The sequence below is a fragment of the Mandrillus leucophaeus genome, unplaced genomic scaffold (genome assembly GCF_000951045.1).
Source record: "Mandrillus leucophaeus isolate KB7577 unplaced genomic scaffold, Mleu.le_1.0 Scaffold133, whole genome shotgun sequence".
Classification (NCBI taxonomy): domain Eukaryota; kingdom Metazoa; phylum Chordata; class Mammalia; order Primates; family Cercopithecidae; genus Mandrillus; species Mandrillus leucophaeus.
Genome location: NW_012101288.1, coordinates 173,484 through 194,282, shown reverse-complemented (window position 1 = coordinate 194,282; position 20,799 = coordinate 173,484). Strand labels below are relative to the sequence as shown.

Below are 20,799 nucleotides of genomic sequence, written 5' to 3'. Positions count from 1 at the left end.
CCATATCCTTGGCTGAGGGGTGATCCCAAGCGGTTGGGCTGAAAGGTAGGGGGGTGTTGGCTCTCTGGGTTCTCCAAGGTATTGGCCACAGGTGTGTGTTTGTGAATAGCTTCTCTAGATACAGTATGTCAAGGTGAAGACCTTATTTGACTAGTCCAAGATTACATAAAGATGGGAATAAGAAAATCAACTAAGAAAGAAATAAATAAGGTTTAAGCCCCACAGCCTTGTAAGCAGTGTAATTTCAAACATCGTAGTCTTGGACATCTGGGCTCTATTACCTAAAATCTCATTAAACCTTCAGTTTCATAATTCTGTGTAGAACCTGGTAAATTGCAGGATCCTGCTGATGGCCACCAGCCAGTTCAAGCAGTTAATCACAAGGGTCCCCAAGCAGGTCCGTTACTTATGCCAAGTGGATTCTTTAAGGGGAAAGTGTGTACACAAAAGAAATAGCCCAATCCACAGTTTTATAGCAACAGGCTTTGTGGCTGTGCCCACACAGAGAAATTATCTTTTATCATTAAGACATCTCATAACTCTTTCCTCGATGGAAATTAGTACTCACCAACCCAGGGAAGATCTCCAAACCTCGCTAACTGCAATATAGATTTTAACCTGCTGAGAGCTGACAGCTGTAGTTCATACAAAACCAAGCCCTACCCCATCACCACCCTCAGCACTTTCTCATTTGGGGGAACTCAACTTGAGCTGTTTTTTGTTTTAAACTTTTCTGGAATGTCTGGACATTCCAGAAATGTTTGCATTTCCCTCTGTGTTCCAGGCCAAAGGGCAAGAACCCACAATATAATAACCTTGCAGCCTGTCTTCAGAATCCTGCCCTGATATGACCCAAAGGGAAAGAGCTCGTAACAAAGGAACTATTTCTCATAAGATTTCTTGCTTGATTTTGCCAATTCAAAGAGGTTTATGTAAACGAGATAATTGTCCGCACTTCAGAATGTTTATAAAGCCTTTTCTAATTACTATTTTGTATATAGAGTGATTCTGGGAACATGATGGAGAACAGAGGGGAAGCCTTGAGCCCTGCCTGCATACAGCAGGAAGGAGAGTGAGAACAAGAATATATTTACAATATGGGTGAGAGGATTTGGAGCTTCACCTTGCTGTTTAGGTTTCTTCTCTCTTAACTTTTTTTTTTAACTATATCGCTGTCTCTCTTTTCTCCACCACAGAGCGGTGCTGTCAAATATGGTAGCCACCAGGCATACATGACCACTTAAAGATATACGAATTGAAATTAAATAAAATTTAAAAGTAATTTCCTCCATGCACCAGCTACATTTAAAGTGCTCAGTAGCCACATGTGGCTAATGCCTGCCATGTTAGACCAGATCTAGAACATTTCCATCATTGCACATAGTTCCACTGGACTGTGTTGCTATAGATTAAGGAACTCAGTTGCCTTCCTACTCAAAGTATGGTCCACACACCAGCAGCACTGGTATCACCTGACAACTTGTAGAACTATGTGATCTGCATTTTAACAAGATACCCAGGTGATACATACCTACATCTTAAAATTTGAGAAGCACTGTTTAAAGATACCTTCTACTCTAAGATTCCTTATGATAAAATGTCATCACTGTTATAAGTATAATTCATTAATCCTTTATTTTTATTTTATTTCATGTTTGAGACAGCTTTGTTCTCATCGCCCAGGCTGGAGTGCAATAGCACGATCTCAGCTCACTGCAACTTCTGCCTCGTGAGTTCAAGAGAGTCTCCTGCCTCAGCCTCCTGAGTAGCTGGAATTACAGGCATGCACTACCATGCCCAGCTAATTTTGTGTTTTTAGTAGAGATGGGGTTTCTCCATGTTGGTCAGGCTGGTCTCGAACTCCCGACCTCAGGTGATCCAACTACCTCAGCCTCCCAAAGTGTCATTAATACATTTTTATCTTGCATAGCTTTGTTTGCAAAAGAGATATTTCTATCTCCTTGAGAGGTGACCCAAAAAAGGAGTGTTTAGATAGACCTTGTATTCTCCTTTAAAAGTGTGCTTTTCTTTTTCTCTTGGAAAAGCTGCAGGATCTGGAGATTTTTTAAAAAGATTTTATCTAAAGTAGCAAATCTTAGAGAACATTGTTCCAATGAAGAATCTGTTGGATCAGTCAACAGAGAAGCTCTTGAAATTAAAATAAGATTAAAACAAAAGACAAAGAGGAGAAAAGATAATTTTTTAAAAAAGAAGAAGAAGAAGAAGAAAGGAACTTCACTTATTCATACAGTTGACAAATGCACAGGGCTCTGTGCTCTGTGACTAAGAGAGATGGGGTGTAGAAGCAATGAGAGAAATTAGAAAACAATCCCTCAGAGTATAATCTGCCACTCAGTCTAACGTTGTGGAGATGGAGGGAAATTTCAGTGGTATCTTAGATTATTCTTCAATAATATGTTCTTATGCTGTCTTGTGAGATTCACTGTTGTTTGTGCCAGTGGACAGAGTTTTCTTCTGGAAGGTTCTATGGGCTTTTAGCTGGCTGTCAGAATGTAATGGCTTGAGATACTTGCCTCTGTCCAGTGCAAAAAAAAAAAAAAAAAATGGAATCACTGAGGTTACCACTGACTAATTGGCTGTACAAATGCATCCCTGCTGAGAGCATCTGGCCTGATGATACTTCTCCCAGAAATGCATCATCCCATATTCATGTGGTACAAGATGACAGTCCACTGTTGTCACCAGGCTTCTTGTTCAAGAGAGCTATAAAGCTGGGTGAGGCCTTGCCATATTTCTGGGGAAATCTTCCCCAGAGACTGGAGTTAATAGATATCCTAAATGATCACACTGAATGTATAGAGTTTCAGATACTTGCATATACTGAAATTTCTAAACCAGTTCTCATTACAGAACAATACCCCGGCCTCCCAGGAAATTCTGCCCATACTTGAAAACTGCTCATTTCATTCATGTGACTTTCTTCATACATTCATTCATTCACTCACTCACTCATTTGACAGACATTTCAAGAGCACCTTTAATAGTCCAGACATTCTACCACCCACAACAGAAAGAAAAGAGTAAGACAACACACAACAGAAAGAAAAGAATAAGACATACTTCTTGCCTGAAGGAACTTAAGGTTCACAGCAGTAGTGCTTAAAGAGAGGTCCTCAGACTGGCAGTATCAGTGTCCCTGCAACATTATTATGAATTCAAAGTCATGGGGTTCTCCCAGATCTACTGAATCAGATTCTTTTCATTTGGTGCCCAGAAAACAGCATTTTACCAAGCTCTCCGGGGCATTTCTAAGCACAGTAAAGTTTGAGAAACACTCATCTAGAGACAGATAGCACATCAGTGATTCTAATAGATTATGATACAGATTCTATGTAATAATATAGTAATGTGTAATTATACAGATTTGAGACTCTTCAACCCCTGAAGCCCCCAAGGCAGTGCAGGATATTTTAGTGTTTAATAGAATACATGTTGTTTGATGATGTATGAGAAACCTGTAAACAATCCAGGAATGATGGACCATGCCTGTATTCCCAGGACTTTAAATGGGTTGAATAGCTTCTCCTGTCTGCCTCACTCTAAATATTTGGATCACTGCACTGTATTATATCCAGGATTTGTGGTATTTTATTATATGAAACAAACAAGGCTATAAACCAAATTTTCCTGTGGTATATACCACTTTTCTCTGTCTGAAGGACAAATAACTACTATTTAAGTACTGGGGGAAAGATGTAGATGTGTTCAAGGACTTTTGCCAAGTTGCTTTCGGGTGAATTCTCAAGGCTATGGTTAAACAGAGTTTGCGAGTCCTCCCCTGAACATTCTGAATCCGAAACGGAGACAGGTTGGACAAAATAAAAATGTTAAGAAGCTCCCTCAGATAAGTTTGAGGCAGTCAAGTTTTAGAGTCTCTGGTCGAAATGTCAGGGTTCTTAAACCTCGGAATCTAGAGATTCAATTTAACCTCCAGGTTTCAGAGTCAGTTTTTGAGAGGTTTTTCAGGCTCATAGTGCAGTAGACTAGCAGCTTTACTTCTAGAATAACAGTAAGTGAGCAAATACGATGTCCTTTTTTCCCCCCCAGGGCTGAGGAAAAGGAGAGAGACAGTTTGCACCCAAGGGCATTCTTTTTCTCTCATTTTCTCAATGTGTGTGTTGGTTGGGACCTTCACGCGTCACGAGAACCCTTCAAAACTCCCCAGAGAAAGGTGACCATCCAAGCAATGAGGACTGCAAAGCCAGGCAGCAGAACTACTCCTCTGATAGTGTCAGTAGCCAGTTACATTTTAATAGAAACAATAACACCAAGGGGTGAGAGGGTGAGGGTGGAGGCCAAGGCCTTCCTATCTATCCCATCTAGGTATTCGTCTAAAAACGTTGCCATGGGGCCTTGAGACCTTGTATTTCTCACTTAACATTTCTGGAATTAACAAGCCCCTGATATTTCATAGTCAGATCAAAGATCATAGCCTAGCCTAAAGACCACAGCCTGTGTTGGATCACTCACCCCTCCAAGTCTGGCTTTCTGCACTTGTGGAGTAAAGGTCATGGTGCCTACCTACTTTGGTTGCTGCAAAGTGAACACAGGTTCTTAGCATGATGCTAGGCACCTAGGAAGTACTTGGTGAATGATAGTGCTGAGTGTTATGGTCATTATGTTGTCTGTAGGCTCTGTTCCTCAAGGTTCTTCATAAAAAGAACTAATAAGATGCATAGGCCTGGCGCGGTGGCTAAAGCCTGTAATCCCAGCACTTTGGGAGGCCGAGGCGGGCAGATCACGAGGTCAGGAGATCAAGACCATCCTGGCTAACACGGTGAAACCCCGTCTCTACTAAAAATAAAAAAAACTAGCCGGGGGAGGTGGCGGACGCCTGTAGTCCCAGCTACTCGGGAGCCTGAGGCAGGAGAATGATGTAAACCCAGGAGGCGGAGCTTGCAGTGAGCTGATATCCGGCCACTGCACTCCAGCCTGGGCGACAGAGAGAGACTCCGTCTCAAAAAAAAAAAAAAAAAAAAAAAAAAAGATGCATAAACATATATAGAGAGATGTATTATAAGGAATTGGCTTACTCAATTATGAAGGTGGAGAAGTCCCAAGATCTGCAAACTGGAGAGCCAGGAGAGCCAATAGTATAGTTCCAGTCTGAATCTGAGTCCAAAGGCAGGAGATGGCAGTCAGGCAGAAAGAGTGAATTATCCCTTACCCAGCCTATTCTCTTCAGGCCTTGGATGGATTGAATGGGGTCCACTTGCATTAGGGAGGGCTATCTGCTTTACAAAGTCTACCAATTCAAATGTTCATCTCATCTACAAATACCTTTATAGACAAACCCAGAATAATGTTTAACCAAATATCTGGACCCCCAGTGGCCCAATCAAGTTCACACATGAAATTAACCATCACAGACTTATTGTGGTTTCCAGTTTACTAAGGATAATGGGAAGTTACCAGCTAGTATATATGCATCTCTGTTTTATTACACTTAACCCAAGTTCTCTGCCATCCTGATACCTATCTCGTTGGAGATTCTTTTATTATTTATTTATTTATTTATTTATTTATTTTTTTTTTTTTTGAGATGGAGTCTTGCTCTGTCGTCCAGGCTGGAGTGCAGTGACACTATCTCTGCTCACTGCAAGCTCTGCCTCCTGGGTTCACGCCATTCTCCTGCCTCAGCCTCCCGAGTAGCAGGGACTACAGGCGCCTTCCGCCACATCCAGCTAATTTTTTGTATTTTTAGTAGAGACAGGGTTTCACCATGTCAGTCAGGATGGTCTCTGTCTCCTGACCTCGTGATCCACCCGGCTCAGCCTCCCAAAGTGCTGTTATTACAGATGTGAGCCACCACGTCCGGCCTCGTTGGAGATTCTGACCTTCATCTTCATGCAGTCAGAGAGTTGATTCCTTAATCATGCTCTCAGTGGGAAACTCCCTCTCCCCACGCCCCCTTCCCTTCGTCAAACTCTTGTGGGGCAGAGAGTGGCAGATATGGGACCAGTGCTGCTGAGAATACATATGACTTCTCCAACCATGAAGTAGAAGCAAAGTTTAGCTTTATGGCCACATAAATCCTCCTTTTTCCTTCTTTTATCTTTTACCTCTCCCGTACATATTAATTAATTAATTAATTAAGCATACCTCTCTAAATCATCCAATCTTGATTCTTATAATGGTAATGCCTATGAGGGTTCTAAAAGTTAGAAATGATTTAATACTAGAGGTTTTGATTACACTGAATATAAAATCACATAAAATGAGCAAACGATGAGAAGAAGAGGGGAGTGAGGTTTGAAATTAGCCATATTTCCTGTACATACACGAGGCACACTTACGTTGGTTTTTGTCTTGGCCTATTTTGGGAGTGATATATTTGGCTCACAACCAGGAGTAGAAAATAGAAACAAGGACCTGTATCTTCCAAACCAACCTCAGTACCACTGACATTTTGAGCCGGATAATTTTCTGTTGTGAGGGCTGTCCTATACATTCTAAAATGTTCAGCAGTTTCATGGGTCTCTACCCATTAGATGCCAGTAGTACCTGTCCCCCCCACACACAAACACACACAAGTTGTTTCCACCAGTGTCTCTAGACATTGCCAGTTGTGCCGTAGGGGGCAAAATTATACCCAATTGAGAACCACTGCTCTAAACATAGGAAAGATCTTAGACTGTTAAAATTAAAATGTACTGGTTTTCTCTAGGTCAAACCTCTTATTTATGGCACTCCATGCATAGGATTCATGTTTGATGAGAATTATTTTATGCAAATAGAGTTACTTGATTTCTCTCCTCCATTCTTGTTGGAGAATTTCTTTTCCCAATAAACATTTTTTATTGAGTCAGGAAAGCACTGTGGTGAGAACAGATCTGGGTTCTAGTCTGAGCTCTATGCATTCTAGCACTGTGGCTGTGACAGCTAATGACCCTGCTGTCATTTTCTCTGTGTGAATTACAGGAATAATGAATCCAAACCTCAAAAATGGCAGTACAGATTCAATGAGTAACTGCCTATAAAAGCTTTGTAGGCATATTGTAGTTGTTCAATAAATGTGAGCTCTGCTTATTGGCTATTCTGCTGGGGCAACCATGGATCTCACTTTTTTGGAATATGCATTTCACACCAGATATAAATTGTCCCATATTGAAGTTGCAGTTCAGACCCACCCCCAAAGTCCTTGAACTCATTACATGAAAGACACTTTCATATAGAAGATATGGACCCTTCTTTCTGAAGGGAAGACACTAAACAGCCCTTTTAAAGGATGAAGTCTTATTTCCCCCTTGGGCCCATGAGATGTGGGGCTGCCTGGATATAATATCTTTTCTTCTTCTCCACACACAACAATCCTTCAGCCCTGTGCTGCTGGAGTTAGGAAAGGTGGGGCGGGACATAATCCATCCTAGATCTGTTATTGAACCTTTTGCCAAGCTGGCCACTGCCTCCTGGGCCAGTCACTTCCTGCCTTTGAAGTATTTCAGACTCCCTTTCTCATGGAACTGTCTGTTAAGGGCTGCGCTAATCTGGGAGAGAGCAGAAGCCAAGAGTGTGCCCAAAGTGGCCTTGGCAAGCAGGAAGACAGTTATCTGCCTCCTGGGTGTTGCAAAGGCTTGACGTCTGGGTATTTTGTTTCTTTTCCTGGCCCCCAGCTATAGCATTAGAACATTGACATTTAGCATTAAAACACTGATATTTAGCATTAGAGTTTTGACTTTGATTTCTCAAAGGAATTTTAGGAATTCATGATAGCAATAATAATAAAACAATAGTAGCTATCATTTAGTTATTTGCTGTTTACTGAACACCACGCAAAATGCTTTTCCTATGAGCCCTTTTTAACATCACAACAGCCTTGTGAGGCAGGAATTTTGACTGCTATTTTAAAGGTGAAGAAAAGGAGATTGTGTTCAACATCACATAGTGTTCAACATCACATAGCTGGGAAGTGGTGAGCCTAGGATGTGAACCCATATCTCCCAGAGCCCATGCTCCTGACCACTGGACTCCAGTGCTTCCCTCCTCATCCCAGACTCTGCAGCCATAGGGCTAAGTATGATGGTTGATTCCAAGAATTCTTGATTCTGAGAATTCCAAGAATGTCTAAACTCTTAATAGTAATGGTGGCCCATCAAACAGAGATTTGAAAAATAGCCTTTTACTATTTGTTAGCTGCAAAATTGATACATGGACAGCCCCCAGGAGGTACATCTTCCTTGAGTAAGTAGTTGATAAAGCAGAGAAAGAAACCAGAGCAATCCCACTCTCCACATGCAGACCAGGATTGAATCTCATGCAACATCAGTTACCAAATTAAACAGAGAAACAGATTCTCCTCCAACATCATTCCTTTCTTTATGAACTTTACAACTATTTAATAAGCACTTTCTGTATACCTGACATTGCACGTTGCATTAGGAGAATCCACAATAATAAGACATGGCATCACCCACAAAAAAATTAGGAGGAGCGATGGATACATTAAACGGAAGTGTTCATTGCGGATTTGTTGGTAAAAATTTGAGATGCCACACTCGCACACAGGAGAGAGTTGTTAGCTGTGTCTAGAAGGAAAGAATACTTCATAAAGGATGTGACGCTCTTGGTGGTTGTGAAAGAGGGAGGGGCTGGTGTTCACTAATGCTAGAGGGTATATAAAGAAGACACCCTGGAAGATACCCTGGAAAAAAGAAAGGATCAGCAAGACCAGGAACAACCCCATGCATATGTAGAGCCAGAAGGAGGCTGGGATGGCTGAAGCACAGCGGATGGAGCCCAAAGAGCCTTCTATATCAAAGACCACATGTTTCCCCCTTTTCAGAGCCAGGGCTGTCTAATGCAAACTTCCATTTTGCATTTTGACCTCAGGTGGATTTACATACCCGAAGACATGATTCCTGTTGCACATAAGTCTCTAGCAAAGTGATGATGGCAGAACCCATCACTATACATATGTGATAGAACGATTAAGGTTCAAGGTGCCAGGTGTGTGTAGCCCGGTGTAGTGGTGCACGCTGCACTTGTGGTCCCAGCTACTTGGGTGGCTGAGAAGTGAGGGGATCACTTAAGCCTGGGAGATCGAGGCTACAATAAGCCGATATGGTGCCACTGCACCCCAGACTGGGCGACGAGAGCTAGACCCTGTCTCCATAATGGGAAGAAGAAAGACTAAGGTTCAAGGCCTACTTTCACCACGTGTCTTACACATACAGCCTGAGCAAATGGGGACCTCTTGTACTCATATAAAGCCCATCTCAGCCTGGTGACCCATTCAAAAGGAACACAATACTAACTGCAAAAACAGCAAAGAGCAATGAAAGATCACTGACTACCATGGAAAGATTTCAAAGATGACACTCTGCCATAGCACACACTTTTCTTTGACCATCCCTTTTCCCAATGTCCTACTCATTATGGCCACCACTGTCCCAAACCTCCTATGTCACCATCTAAACCTTCGACTTGTCTCTCTGTGGCCTCTAGTTCTATTTGTATTCATGTCTTGCAGGAGTATCTTGTTGCTCCAATATAAATTCATTTTAGCCTCTGAAATTTTTTTTTTTTTTTTTTTTTTTTGGTGCTCTAACAGGGACCCTTGTTGTGCTGATTGGGCTTTCGGATAAACACAGAGGCCTGCTCAGAAGATGGGAAGGGAAAGGCTCAGAATATTTCTATGTTCCTCCCTATCACTCCTGTATGTCACTAGAGGGGTACACACCTAAGTCTGGTGTATTAGTTTGTTGTCATGCTGCTGATAAAGACATACCAGACTGGGTACATTATAAAGAAAAACAGGTTTAATGAACTCACAGTTCCACGTGGCTGGGGAGACCTCACAATCATGGCAGAAGGTGAGAGTCATGTCTTACATGGTGGCGGGCAAGACAGAATGAGAGCCAAGCAAAAGAGGAAACCACTGGGTTCTCCCCACAACACTTGGGAATTATGGGAGCTGCAATTCAAGATTAGATTTGGGTGGGGACACAGCCAAACCATATCACATGGATATAGCTTTGATCCTTACTAGCTGTGTGACCTTGCGTTAATAATACTTCTGGGCTTCAATTTCCTTATCTATAAAATGGGAATAATTCTACATCTCCTAAGAAGAGGAGTGGGCAACCATAAGGGAAAGCGCTCTAAAGTATACTGCACTCCACTTACATCCATGGTTATAAGTGCTTTTTTAATATGCTAAGATTAGATATATCTGCTTTCTCTCAGCTACTAGAGACCATTGTAGGAAACATGGTTATTTAAAGAAGCAGTAACTATGATAAACCTACTTATCAACTCATGACTCAGGTTCCAAAGTATAATAATTAATTAGGGCTTACTCTGTATTATCATTATTCTTTTCTTAAATTGTATTTTATAGATTATTAATTATTTTCCAAGATCACACATTTTCTGGATCTGATTTTAGCCAAGTATCAAGGATGGTACACTGTGTTATGTTCCTAGAAATCAATGTTATTCTTTCAGGCTGTACTGCCCTCCTCGCAGGTCAACCTGGACAGGATTTTACCCGTATTGGTTTTTATCCCTCTTTCAAAATACTGAAGTGTTTCTCTTAATGAAATTACAAAGTATTTATTTTCACAGTAGTATTAGTGAGTGAAAACAATCATGATGCTTTAGTTAGTCATGGGGCAATCCTGCAACCCTGTGAGCCTAATTGTTGTTGTTGTTTTGCAAAATATTATGATGACAGTAATAAAAATTCTAGGGCCTTCATTTTCACATACAGTTCTTTTCTATGCATATATGTAAGCTTTATATTGTAGTATATCATAACTGTTTCCATGTTGCTACATAATCATAATCATCATAATTAGTATTGTTTTAATAGCCATGTAATTATCCATCTTGTTAATGTACCATAATTTACTTAACCTAAATCTTCAACAGTAAGAGAGTGTTTCCAATTTTTCCTCTATGATAAATAACTTCTAGTTTACATATTTGTGCATATAGCTTCTTTCATTTTTTTTAGATTATTTCCTTAGGATATACTCCTAGGAATGGAATTACTAAGTTTAGGAATATGCATTTTTAATAATTTTTGAATAAATTGACATTATTTTTCCAGTTGACAGTGCCATCAGCAATAATTAATATTCTGCTTTCAATACAACCTGTCAGAAGTATTATTATTTGATATTTAATACACTTACATAGTACCTTTTGTTTTTTCATTTTCTCAAAAATAGCAAATGTTAATCAAACACTTGCTTACAAATTATGTGTTCTGTCATGTTTTGAAAAGCCAGTTAGTTAGATTTGAGAGCCAGGTTTGAAAACTGAGGTAAATTTTTTTCTTTTGCATCAAGAATGCCTGCTGTGCTTCTCTCCCATTGTCTGATAGTTTTGTGTATTAGAAACTAATACTGATATTTTTCTGAGCAAAACATTCCATTGTACTCATATAATAATTAATTATTGAAGACCCATGTATAAGGAACTGTAGGGAGTACCCAAATAAAATAACGGGAACATTAGACAATTTAAATTAGAAAACTCAGGAAAATACATTAATATTTTTATACCAGCACTCCCAAGCCCAAAAGAGGGGTTGCAATTCAAGTAGTTTAATCTCTGGTCCGATTTAATGACTTTCTCTATCTAGTCTAGACAAGGTCACACATTTTCTGTCTAACCTTCCCAGCTAATCTGACTTCGCAACTGGCAAACTCAAGAGCTCCAGCCATTCCACTTCCAATATTTTTTTCTAGATTTCATCCCAAGAAATCTTTCTGATAAATGAAACCCCCATCTCTCTCCCACAATAAAATGCTTCACACCATCCCCAATCTTACCTTGCACCAGACCAAGCAAATGCATGAACCCTCATAATACATGAAATGGTTTCCCAAACTGCAGCCCCATCCTAGGACTGGATGCCAATTCCAGAGATCTGGTTTTGCCCTCCCTTCCGGGCAACTTCACCTATTTCTCAGTTGGGTTTCTTCCATGCCTTACCAAATGGTAGAAAAAAAAAATTTATGAATATAAGCCACTGTAAATCCATCCTGGCATTGAGTAACCATTCTGACTAGAGCTTTCTCTTTGGCCTAGGGGTTTTAGGGTTTGTTTGAATAAGATAATTGCTACATATCAGTGCCTGGAAACATAAAGGAAAGAACTTACCATATTTCCCCCTTTTTCTTCTTGCAGCATCAGCCGAGGGTTCTCCATAAACACGATTAGCCTTCCAAGCTGCTGTCCTGCCAGTTGATATGAACATGGCCCGTTCCTCACAGAAAGACTAACCCATGGCACTGCCAGAAGATATCCTTGGAGCATGGACAGATTAACTGGATTAACTGGAAAAAAAACACCCATTCAGTCAAGATTATGGGCTTTGGAAAAATCTTACTTTGCTGTGGATTTAAAATGAGGTGCATAATATAGTGCCAACTCGTTCCAAGTGGTCATGGGCAGACCATTAGCTGGAAAATTGCTTCCAGTTTTCATCACTGTGCATAACTCAAGTTCCCTTTGGGGAGCTGTCTGTGCCCTTCACTAGAAGTCCTGTTTTAGCATGGCAACTACTGGATTATTTTATTATGTGTGCAGATGGCATGATGTTTTAGAAAAAAAAAATTACAGCAGTTCTGAAATCTCAGTGGAAGTGTTCACAATATTATGCCCTGGTAGGAATGTAAACATATCTCGATTATGTTAGTTATGACGTCTAAAGGTATTCCGTCCAACTCTTAAGCACTTTATATGAGAACACTACACCAAGATGAATCAGCACGTTCAGCACATGTGAGAAATCAAGTATTTTTATTTTTATAAATCTTGGTGGGTTTTTTTTTCTGGCTCAGACTGTCCAAGACAAACTCCACTACTAGCATAACCCCAGTTGTTTGTGGTAGGTTGATGTAAATATGGCCACAATACTGTTAGACTTCACCTCCGGATACTTTACTGAACAACTGGTTTACTTGTAGCGCCAAAGGGAAGCCCTAGGGGGTCTAGTGATTGTGTTAACTTAGCTTGCTTCTTTGTTCGCAGGCACAATTGACCACATGCACATACAGGCACTCAAATACAGGAGGCTTCTATTTGGCTAATGTAGATATTCCCTTATTCTGTAGAAGAGTTCTTCCAAAGGAAAAAAGGGGATGGTATTCTTTTAATCAAAGACCATGGTAGATGGATGGTAAAGGCAACAGAATGCAATTCTTTTGTGTGGTCTGACTTTAACACTTCAGAAAAACATCCTAAGTCAGGTTGAAATCGCCATTCTTTCAAGAGAGAAACATCAAGTGACCCTACTATGTGCCTAGAGAAGAAAAAGTGTCAAGTCCTATACTAAGTTCCCTTACTTAGTGTAGAACCTACCAGTCCCTTGTTAATCCTTTCTGGGATTATACCTGTGACTAATTGTTTTTTGTTTTTTGGTTTTTTTTTTTTAACTACGTCTTACGACAAAGCACAGTCCTGGGAAACCAGTCAACTTAATTATTGCTTGTCTTTGAGCATTAGAGACATGTTCATATTGACTTGCTACATAACAGTGTAGCATGTTTTTCCCTGAAAATATCAAGTTGACTGAATGGAAAGCTCAGCAAAGTATGTTCTGTGTGCCCACTGTCCCAGCCTGGGACTGACGGGCATCAGAGGCTTTGCTTTAAAATATAGTGTAACGACTTCTGGAAGACTTCCATTGCAAGCAAGCTTGGTATTTTAGGGTATCTCCAGATACATAAGCATTGTCTGCCTCCACTCAGGGTCTCAGGAAATACACAGCCCATTGGAAACCACCCCTGCCTGAAATTTGGAAACCTGACAGGGAAAGGGAGGAAGGTCCAAATGAGTCAGCAGCAGGATGACTCACCACAAGCCTGGCAGGCTTCAGAGCCAGAGAAGGGGGCTTCCAACAAGGAACTCAGAGAAGTTTCAGTCGCCACCAAAATCTGGCCCTTCGACAGGTCAGCACCAGGACTGCCAGGCCCTCTGCAGACGTAATTCTCCTCACATCTACAATTAGGAGACCAAACTCCGGCTGCCAACACCCTTGGACACAATATTCCCGTCTCCACTGCCCATCTCATGTGGTTCAGTTCTAATAGCAGGTCTTCTTCTTCCTTTCATTCCTTCCTTTATTCAGCAAGCATTTGTTGAGCATCTATTGTGTGCCAAGCATTGTGCTTGGGCAACAACAGTCCACAAAGCAGACTCCCCACCTGCCCTTAGGAAACTGTATCTCCTCCTTCCAAACATTATCACTACCCCCACCTTTTCCACAATGAATACTTAATTCAGACAGCATTCTCCATTCTGCCAGAGTAACCTAGGAAGAAGAACATGGCAGCAGACGGATCCTCAGGGAGCAGGCAGCAGACTGAGAGATAGTAAACCGCATCAGACCACGTATTTGCACCTTTCAGTTACAGCCAACTCTTTGAGGGCCCAGACTGAGCTGGTTGGAGCTCCCCAAAGCAGCATTCAATTGCTTTTCCTTGATATCCACCCTGGCCACCTATGTTCCCTTTCTTTATACAGGCACGACCATTCACCTCTATGCTGGATTATCTAACACTCCAGTTCTATAACTAATCCAGGGGACACACAATTGAGTCTGATGAAGCCTAAGAACTGCCATGTGCTGAGATATTGTAACTGGGAATTAAGATTTAGCCAAGAACATCGTGAGGCTACTGCTGACTCTCTTGGAAAACTGGACATGCTTTGTAGTGCAGATGTTCACTAAATGATGGTGGTTCATTGTTACTTACTTTGACCTTTGCAAAATATTCTGAACAATTCAATAAGTAGAGTTTCCCAGTTTGTTTGTTTTGTTAAGTCAAAGGAGTGCTGTAAAATTACTGAAAGATGATGGGTGAAGAGGGACCTAGGAGAAGGCAAAATGAGGACCATTAAAGAGCCCCGTTGAAGACTGTATCTCTAAAAATGCCTTAATGCCTGGCACATACTCCATGTCTGCATACGAACTACTACTCTTTTCCAAACTGTCAACCTCTGTTTGAAATTATCTGGGGAGATAGTTTTGGAAGCATGGTGGCATAAAATCCAAGCAGTCAAGAGCTAAACCGGCAAAAAAGAGGAATGACTTCATTCGCAGGCTTTGGCTTCTTTATTACCTGGTGGTCCTCTGTGATCTCCCATGGTTACCTTCAGCTGTGCTGTACTTTCTTCCCAAGATGCTTGTATGGAATGTTACCTCCTAGAAATCCAGAAATGGCTGTGGTGAGTTTTGTTTAGTCGGAAGCAAGAGGTGGGGAAGTAAAGGATACATATTTTTATGTCTAAGGACTGTAAGCTGTTGATGCTTGACTTTTCCTTTTACCTACACCTGTGCTACACCTTTATTAAAAGGCTGACACCCAGACTTGTGCAGGAAAGGCACGCTTGGGAATGAACAGAAATGAATAATTATGAGACTTTCTTTCTGTGGTGCCAAGGGAATTCGCTTATTTCCACTCCAGAACTGAATAGGCAGAGCATTGCCAGTCCTGCTAGTGTGAAAAGCAAATCACTTCAATAGTTTGAGACGTACCTAGGGGAAGAGAGATCCTATCAACTTTCTTTGTGGGTAGTGGCGTACCTTCAAATCCCTGCTCAGGCTCTGTGAGGTGTGCACCCGCAGATTTCACTTCTACCTCCGGAATCCTGGCAAACAAGCCAGGAATCTCTCCAGAGTCACTTCGCAGTTGCTCAGATAGAGGCCAACAGTCCTTAGTCCTGAGGAAATTCTGCCATTTTTAACATTCAAGGAGAAAAGGAGTATCAGCTGTACCTGAGAATATCAACTAAGGCTAAAAACCTCTAATGGATCCCCCTTGTTACTTGCAAAAGCTTTCTTTGTCTGCAAATGTCACATAATTGATTTTAGATAGGAACAACAAAAGTCTCAAGGAAGTGAAGTTTTTAAGACCCCCCTTAGCACTTTACTTTCACCAAAACCTCCTTTTTCCAGTACATTAGCACTTTTGTTCTTTGTGATGTTTTCCTCTACATTCTTTAGAATAATTTTATTACTTGACAACTAGACTTGTCAATCGCCTTAGACTCTTTTTAAAAATCTAATCTTTTGAAAATGACACAAATTCCTTTATTGCTTTAAGGCTGTTTTTATTCACCCCTCCCACAGCCCCCTCCACTGCACTTTTTTGTTTTTTTGGGTTTTTTTTCTTTCATCTCTCTTTCTTTTAACATGATGCTGTGGGTTGATTTCAAGAATTCTATAAAGAACTCAACAAAAAACGTAGTCGTTACCTTTTTTCCCCAGTCCTAATATTTCTTCTTAAGCTTGATCTTGGTGAAAACTTGTTGCCCAAAAAGCAGTGAGGTAGGGATTAATAACGCTGACCAGTCATCTGGAAGATGAATGCCAATGCAGCCCTGAGATCAGGAAGGAGGACAGGCCAGGAGATGTTTCTACTCTGGGCACCATTAAGGACTCTTTTCCAAAGGCAGATCCTGCTCCTTACATCTGAATCTAATCCTGAATCCAGAAAATTATCCTATGAATTCTGGTTTATCAACACACATGATTCCTGGCACCATTGCATAGCTTCAAGGTAAAAGAGAGCCGTGTTTCCATTATTTTGCTATGGTGATTTTTGGGAAGACAGAGAGTATTCTTTTGAAAGCGGGAAACTTGAGGAAAAGTTGGCCAAGTGCACAGGAAAGTTCTACCACACCTTAATATAAGGAACAAAATAGATGCTACTCATCTGAGGAACATAGCTAAAGGGACAGTAACAGTACTGACGGCCTTCTGGCCATCACCTTAGCTCCACAGGGAAAATTCTGGGTAAGAGCAAGCACTGTTTCTAAAATCTAAAATTTTTAGGGTGAAATTTACCAGCACCAAATGTAAAAGGGAAGTGCCATCAGGCATAGGGCTGGTTTTATACTTCCTGCCCAACGGCAAAATGACTGAGACATGACTTCTATGGAACAGCAGAAAATGGATGCCAAAGATATCATAAAACTGAAGTTCAATTTGCCACGTAAGGCTATTTTAAAACTCTGATGCGCTCCAAGAATTCTTCCTTCAGAGCTTTCCTCCTACCATTATATCAAGCACAAGAATACACCAACAGCACATACTTCATGTAATGTAAAAGTAACCATATGACTTGTGTTGAATTACCATTGGCTGGTTGACATGATATTAATAAGTGTCATAGATATTTAGACATTATTTCTGATCGTACAAAATTCTTTTCATAATTTGGAGCCAATGGTTTGGGAGGTTTTTTGTTTGTTTGTTTGTTTAGTTATTTGTTGTGTTGTTGTTTTCCAAACCTCAGATATTTTGAGAAGCCTTAGAAAGGCTCTTAAGCCCAGGCCTTTTTGCCTCATGTGCAGAGTATTAAGAACAGCCCTGCTGATGTGAACTTCAAGGAAGGAGGCTATTAAATTAATCCAACACTGGAGATACTAATACCTCAAACAATTAAAACACTGAAGACTCTGCTGGTCGCCTTCCACATTGTTTACAGCCCTTTTAAATTCAGTCATTTGGATCAAGAGAAATAAACGGTTGGTTTCACGGGGCTTTTGCCAGATTAGCACAGACACAGCTACCAAATGTGGAAGTCTAGACTGAGTGGATGCATGAGAGCAAACAGATCTGTTTTATATGATTGCACTTAATCACCACCACCGCCCAAATTCTGTAAAAGTATATTCAAATACTTAATGCTAAAAAAAACTTCAAAACAGGAGACTCTTACTGGATCATGCTTTCACTTAGGGTAGGATAACTGATCTTGAAGATAACCTTGTAGAAAAATCGCTGGCTGGAATGCCCCAAGCACCTGGGAATTGGTGCTGTCCTATTCCACAGACTGATCATGGTCTTCTCTCATCTCCTCAGAGGAGTTAGCCTGGCCTCTAAAATAGCACAAATGCCATGAAAATATCTTTCTAAGCCATATAGAGACTTCCTATCCAAGTATAATTCCAAAAATATGAGTTGAGTTTGAGCATGCCTGTGGTCCTTGATTCTATGATCCCTAAATCAGTTCTACTTCTCTCTCTGTCTCTCTCTCTCTCTGTCTCTCTCTCTCTCTCTTTCTCTTTCTCTCTCCCTCTCCCCCCAGTATTTTTTTTTTAACCACAATTAAGTGCATTTAGCGTGTTTACATTGGGAACTCTGCCTGCTGGCTCTATGTCTACTTTTGACAATGCCTATGTCCAGATACCATACAGTGCATTTGAGAGAGGACTAAGGTTATGTTTCCCCACATACCAGCTGCTGCAGAGGTTTCGAAGTGCCTGACCCAGTTCTTTTTCACATCAAAAAGGCCTTCGGTTACAGATGGCAACCTCAAAGATGAATGTAAAGTGGGGGAGGAAATTCATGTTTGAATGCTGAAACACTTGTGTTTTTTATTTTTATTCAATACCCACCTCAGATCACCAGAAAGGGAAGCCTCTTTGGTGGGTGTTGGCCCCCATTGCGGGCAAAAGGGGTTCTATTTGCTTAAACTCATACTCGTAGGCAATTTTAGGGCTCTCTGGTTCTCTGAATGGTTTCTCCACCACTACCTTTCTTCCACCAATAGAAAGATGCTGTCCTTACAAGGCCATGTCTGAGAAGACCATGTTTTAGCTAGTAAAAGAAGCTCACATTGCAGAGAGTTGAGTAATACCAGGCTCTTGACTGTGTACTGTGTGTCGCAGTCATGATTGGGACAGAAGGAGCCAGTCTGCTGAAAAGCCAAGCCAGCACAAATATTTGGAAACTAATTCCACTGAAACTCTTGTATCATTAAATCATACTACTGTAGTTTCAGTTAAAGTAATTATTTAATATAATTAGGCACTAAATTAAATAGCTTTGCACAAAATTTTAGAAAAGATCAATCTTGTAACAAAATTTAATATGAACAGTAAAAAGCACCTGAGAAAAGAAAATATCGATCTGTTGTGGTTTATATACTTGAGTTATTCTTAGAACTTTGTGGAGATTGACACTGCTCTGATAAAAAGGAAGAAAATGTTTTGAATTCAAGAATGCTAGACTAATAGAAATCTCCCAGTCTCTCTGGGCCACTGCTCTTCAGTATGGGGCGCTCTCTGTCCCTGCTTAGCAGATGGGGTTGTTTGGAGGCTAAAATGAGCTAAGGGAAGAAGCTATCCTGTGCCTCCAATATCCCTTATGTGTAATTAGAGTGCTGATCTGGGTTGCAGGCTTTATTCAATGATTCCTTTCCCTTACTTGAGGCTTTCTCCATGGAGCTGTTATTTCTGAGCCTCCATTCTGGGATTTACAAAGGAAACAGAATGATGAAGAAGTAACAATCAGCATTGTACACACACACACACACACACACACACACACACACACACACACACAAAACTTTTTCTAATATGTGAGGTTAGTCTGCAGAGTCCACAGCCCAGGTGTCCATTTATTTCCACTTCTTCACCTCCCAAAGATTTAGAGCTCTATGACCTACCAAGGTTAAGACTGCCAATCCCAGGTTGGAGAAGACCCATCAGAGCGTGGAGGTGCCAAACTGAGAGGCACAGGAAGCAGACAGCCACATCAAACTTTCTGGATGAACTACTGCATATTGGTGTTCTAGGAAAGAAAGAGGAAGAAAAATTACACAATGTGAACTGAACATAAGAGCAGTGCTCTTTATAGAGGATGAGAAGGGAGCATGGGGGAGAATCTGATTAAAAAAATGATTCATTCCTTCACAAACACTAACAAACATGGCTAAAAAGCACATGTCAGAACACAGAAGCCTAGGTAGATGATCAACATTTTTATAACTTCCTTAAGTGAATAGTTAAACCAGCAATCTGAATTCTGTTGGTCTCCCAAGAGTGTTTAATTACATAAGTATTACCCATATTCATTTCCCACAACTGTTGGGTTTTTCTTTCTTTCTTTCTTTCTTTCTTTCTTTCTTTCTTTCTCTCTATGCATCCTAGAAAAACTCCCACGACTAGACTTAGCGGGAGGCAGTCAAGTTATGTAGTAAAACAAGAGTGCCTTTTCTGTTGGATGTCCACTTTAGTTTCCTGCCTTCCCAGGGCATAAGATGTTTAGAAACTTTTTTTCTCTAAACATAAGAATTATTGTGTACCACAATTTTGAACCACCGATTTCCATATCTTCAGCAGCTATCAACTCGCCAATTCCCTTTGGGTCTCCTTTGTATATTCTTATGTTCCCTTCTGTTTCCAGTTGTCCTCAAAAAGAGTTGAGGGGGGCATAACTCTTATAAAATGGATAAAAATGAAACTGTACAGATGTTTGCCCCCCTTGTATCTGTGAGCATGATCTCTATCAGGCTTGAAAATCTGCTTTATCATTTTGTATATTTGACTATTTTGTATTCAGCATTACTTGACTCCTTATGTGCATGGCAATGTATTAAAATGTGGGATTTCTATTACTGCGTAAAAGCGTTTTGATTCTGATTTTCAACATATATCCTTGGAAAAAAAATTACATTAAACTTTTCTATTTTCTTCAGCTCATCAGCTTTGCAGAAGAAAAAGAAAAGTTAACAGCATTTCACTTTCCCTGTGTTAGCTAATGATGCAATTCATGGTGGAAAATTGTCCTCAATTATGCTGTGTTTCCTAGAGAAATAATATGTGTGAAATGAACTGATGGCCTCCCTATGGCTCCCAGCACACAGAATTCCCCCAGCACCAAATCCCACCAGCGTAATTGTAATGACTGGTGAACTCTTTAGTGTCGAGCACAGCTGGACAGGAGACACAATTCTCTTCATCCCTCAGACATGGTAACACACTAGGAAGAGATGGGGCAACAGATCTTGGCCCACCGATTTCCTCTCACCC

General features: G+C 40.7%; 1 protein-coding gene across 1 annotated transcript in view; it reads left to right on the top strand.

The window, feature by feature from the left end:
• The window catches only part of SAMD12 (sterile alpha motif domain containing 12), a 417,592-nt gene extending 405,074 nt beyond the window's left edge, over positions 1–12,518 (top strand). Inside the window, exon 5 of the mRNA XM_011972988.1 lies at positions 12,160–12,518. Within this exon, the coding sequence (XP_011828378.1) occupies positions 12,160–12,182 (23 nt within the window). The 3' untranslated portion in view covers positions 12,183–12,518. The remainder of the gene's footprint in view (positions 1–12,159) is intronic.
• Positions 12,519–20,799: the final 8,281 nt, after the last annotated feature.